Source organism: Podarcis vaucheri (assembly GCF_965113315.1).
Source record: "Podarcis vaucheri genome assembly, chromosome: 7".
NCBI classification, from domain to species: domain Eukaryota; kingdom Metazoa; phylum Chordata; class Lepidosauria; order Squamata; family Lacertidae; genus Podarcis; species Podarcis vaucheri.
The window spans coordinates 55339624-55343057 of record NC_138765.1 but is presented as its reverse complement, the minus strand read 5'-3'; the positions used below and the strand labels follow the sequence as shown (position 1 = coordinate 55343057).

General features: G+C 51.5%; 1 protein-coding gene across 1 annotated transcript; it reads right to left on the bottom strand.

Moving 5' to 3' along the window:
* Positions 1 to 842: 842 nt before the first annotated feature.
* FOXL1 (forkhead box L1) lies at positions 843 to 3380 on the bottom strand (the record flags this gene model as incomplete). Its single annotated transcript, XM_082232991.1, has 1 exon — positions 843 to 3380. One exon carries the CDS (start codon positions 3378 to 3380, stop codon positions 2205 to 2207), a length of 1176 nt encoding a protein of 391 aa, XP_082089117.1. The 3' UTR covers positions 843 to 2204.
* Positions 3381 to 3434: the final 54 nt, after the last annotated feature.

Genomic DNA, 3434 nt, shown 5'->3' with positions numbered 1-3434 from the left:
CCAGACTTTCAGGCCAACTCTTGAATCTGTTTTTGATATGAAGCTTCTAACCTTGTACACATTTATGTGCTGTGACTAAGCCCATTGAACTTCATGTGGCTTACTCTTGAGTAAACATGCATAAGATGGTGCTATTGTGTTTTACTATAATTTCTTGAATTTACTTTTACCTCATAATGAATAAAGATGAGTTTTCCTCAGAGCTGTCTTTACCCAGGGGTGCAAGGGGTGTGGTGCACCCGGGCATCAAATTCTGGGGGGCATCAAATGTATTCTTACTGCATACCAGTCCCTCTCAATTGGTGGCAGTGAAAAGCAATGGAGTAGAAGTCCCCACCCCCTCCGTCGCTCTGTTACAGGTGAGCAATCCCCCCCCAAAAAAAGCTCAACAATTCTGAGTCCCCCCCAAAAAAGGTCAACAGCTAAACTAAATTTGGGGGCACATAAAACCTGTTGTTTGTGGTGGGCAGGATTCCCCACTTGGGTAGCATTGGGCAGTCTAGCTCAGTATTATCTACACTGACTGCTAGAAGCTCTCAAAGTTTCAGGCAGGAGACACTCTCAGCCCCATTTGGAGATGCCAGGGATTGAACCTGGGACCTTCTGCATGCAAAGCAGCTGCTCTGCCACTGAGCTATGGTCCTCCCCAAAGCCTCTGCACATTTATTGGGGAATGAATCCTACTGAAAACAATGTGATACATTTACTTGTCAGCTGCCATGCATAGGTTCTTGGCCTTCTGAGCATGTTGTCATAATCAAATACACACACATCCCACCCTGCATAGGAGCCTGCATAGGAAGTAATGGTCAAAAACGACAAAATGAATAATTAAGCCTTGATTTGACAAAATATTTTATTGAATATAGGTTTTTGTTTCATAATGAAAATTCAAAAAATAGGCTTTTTATGACAAAAAAATCATAAAGATATTTTATGACTAATATACAAAAGAGAGCCTTGTTTATTTATAGCAAGAATAAAAGATTGTCTATGATGTAACTTTAGATTTTTTAAAAAAATAATATTATTATTAAAAGCTAGGAGAAAGTGTTAATTCATATTTCTGGAGGGTTTCCCTAGCTTTCCTTTAAGCAGGGTTTCAGGTGGGGGTTCTTTAGAGTGGTCAGTTGTTTTGTTAGTGACTCTAACGAGGTCCAGTTTGAGATGCAGACAGCTCACCCCCCGCCCCCCAAAAAGCACCATGTGCTGTTTTCTGTCTAAACAAAGACACGCTATTGAAAAGCAAACCGTCTGAAATGACCCCCACCTAGAGCTGCGCGCCTGTGTGCGTGTGTGTGTAGGGGGGAAAGTCAATTCAGCATGGATTATTATTGTTATTATTATTATTATTTAGAAAACAGCTGTATTCGTATTCATTCAGAATTCTACGGCACTTTCTTTCCCATTTCAGAAAACGTCGACGGTCACTTTGAACGAAACGATTAGGTGCCATTTCTTCGGAGGCCAGAGGCTATCAAATCAGACATGCCAAAACGACTGGAATAAAAGAATGAGAGAGGCACAGAACCGGGGAGGGAAAGAGATGAAGAGAAAACTGAAATTCCGCTGCCCAGAACGTGATTTGCATGTTCTGTTTACTCAGAAGTAAATCCCACGCAGCGTTTTCGTGAGATGGACTGCTGAGCCCGGTTTGCTTAAGGTCTCAGCCTCGCAACGCAATCCTAGGCACGCTTTAATCGAAAGGAAAGTTTCCCCAGGAAAGTGGGCACCGGGTCGTACCACCTAGCAAGTTATTGCGATGCTCGAGCGTTCATACATTATCTATCAAACAAGCAAGTGGGTGCGTGGGTGGGGGACGCCCCAAGTCCAGGAATGAACTCATTCCCTTTGGAGGTGCGATCTGCAAAGCAGTTAAGCAAGCCGCGGCGCTTCCCGAAGATCGTCTTCGAGCTCGAAAGTGAAAATGACTCGAAGTGAAAGCAATCAGCTGAGCTGACTTCGAAGTAAAGGAGTAGCGTAACAGGCGTTTACATTCCAGAGATCAAGACAGACGATTTCCGCTGTTTTTGGGAGGGTGGGGAGGAAGACTTGAGAGGGCTGACCCGGGTTAGACACTGCATGTGAGAATCCCATCCCAGTCTCCCTCGGCAGGAATACCGAGCCACCCACCTGTCCGACGTCTCCTTGGTTTGCAGCGTCTTCGGAACCAACTCAGAAGCGAGCGGCCGTCGAGGGAGGGTTTATTGGAAGTGAAACACCGTCTCAGGGAAGCGGAGAGGCACGTAAGACAGGAAAGGGATTCCCAGCTGGTAAAATCTCCCTTGAATCTGGGAATCTAGCACCAGCGAAGCGTTGAAAGCCGTGCGCGTCTCGACGCCGGCGAGGAGGCAATCGCCGGCGAGGCCGTCCAGTTTGGAGATGCCTTTGGCCGGCCTGTGGAGGGCTTTCTTGGAGAGGATGCTGTCTATGCTGAAACTCTGAGGCTTAGCGGAACTCCTCGGGGCGTCGGGGTCCGCCGGGTTGGCTGCGGGTGCCCCTGAAGGTGCGGATTCCTGGGGGAACCTCGCCCCAGCATCCCCCAAGGCGCCCTCTCCCTCGACGAGCGCGTGATCCTTCAGGGAAGACTCGGGGCGCGCCGAGTGGCTCCTAATAGTCGCGCATCCGGACGGGGTCACCTGGAGGTGATGGCGGAGTCCGCTTGGGCCTGATCCAGGGCCGTTCCCTCCTCCTTTCTCCCCTCCCTTCGTGAGGTCCAGCCTGACCCTGGAGTCTTCATCCTTGCCCAAAGTTGGCGCCAGGTCTTCCTCGACGGCGGAGCTAGTGGTGAGGAGGTGGTGGTGGTGGTGATGGTAATGGCGGTGGCTCTCCCGAGGCTTCTTGCCTTGCTCCTCAGGCGCCTCTGCACCACCACCAGAAGAGGCTTCTCCGTCCCTCTCCATCCCCTCGGCATCCTCTCCACCGACGGCGCTCCCCGCTGCTTTGGGCTTCCTCTTCCTCCGCCGGTAGTTCCCGTGCTCGAACATGTCGAGGCACCGGGGGTCCAGCGTCCAGTAGCTCCCTTTGCCCGGCCGCCCCTTCTCCCGGGGGACCTTGACGAAGCAGTCGTTGAGCGAGAGGTTGTGCCGGATGGAGTTCTGCCAGCCCTGCTTGTTGTCGTGGTAGAACGGGAATCTCTCCATGATGAACTGGTAGATCCCGTTGAGCGTCACCTTCTGCTCTGGCGCTTCCTTGATCGCCATGGCGATCAGCGCGATGTAGCTGTACGGAGGCTTCTGCGGAGGCTCCTGCCGCGACAGCACCCCCGCCGAGGCGAAGCCCAGAGCCCCGGGGAGCCCTCCCCGCTCTGTCCCGTACAGGTATACCATGGGGGAGCTGCCCAGGGCAGCGGGGAGGGAGCCTCTGTACAGCTGGCTCATGGCAGATCCGAAGTGACTCGGGCTTGCCAGGGCTAAGGGAAAGTGGGGCTCCCT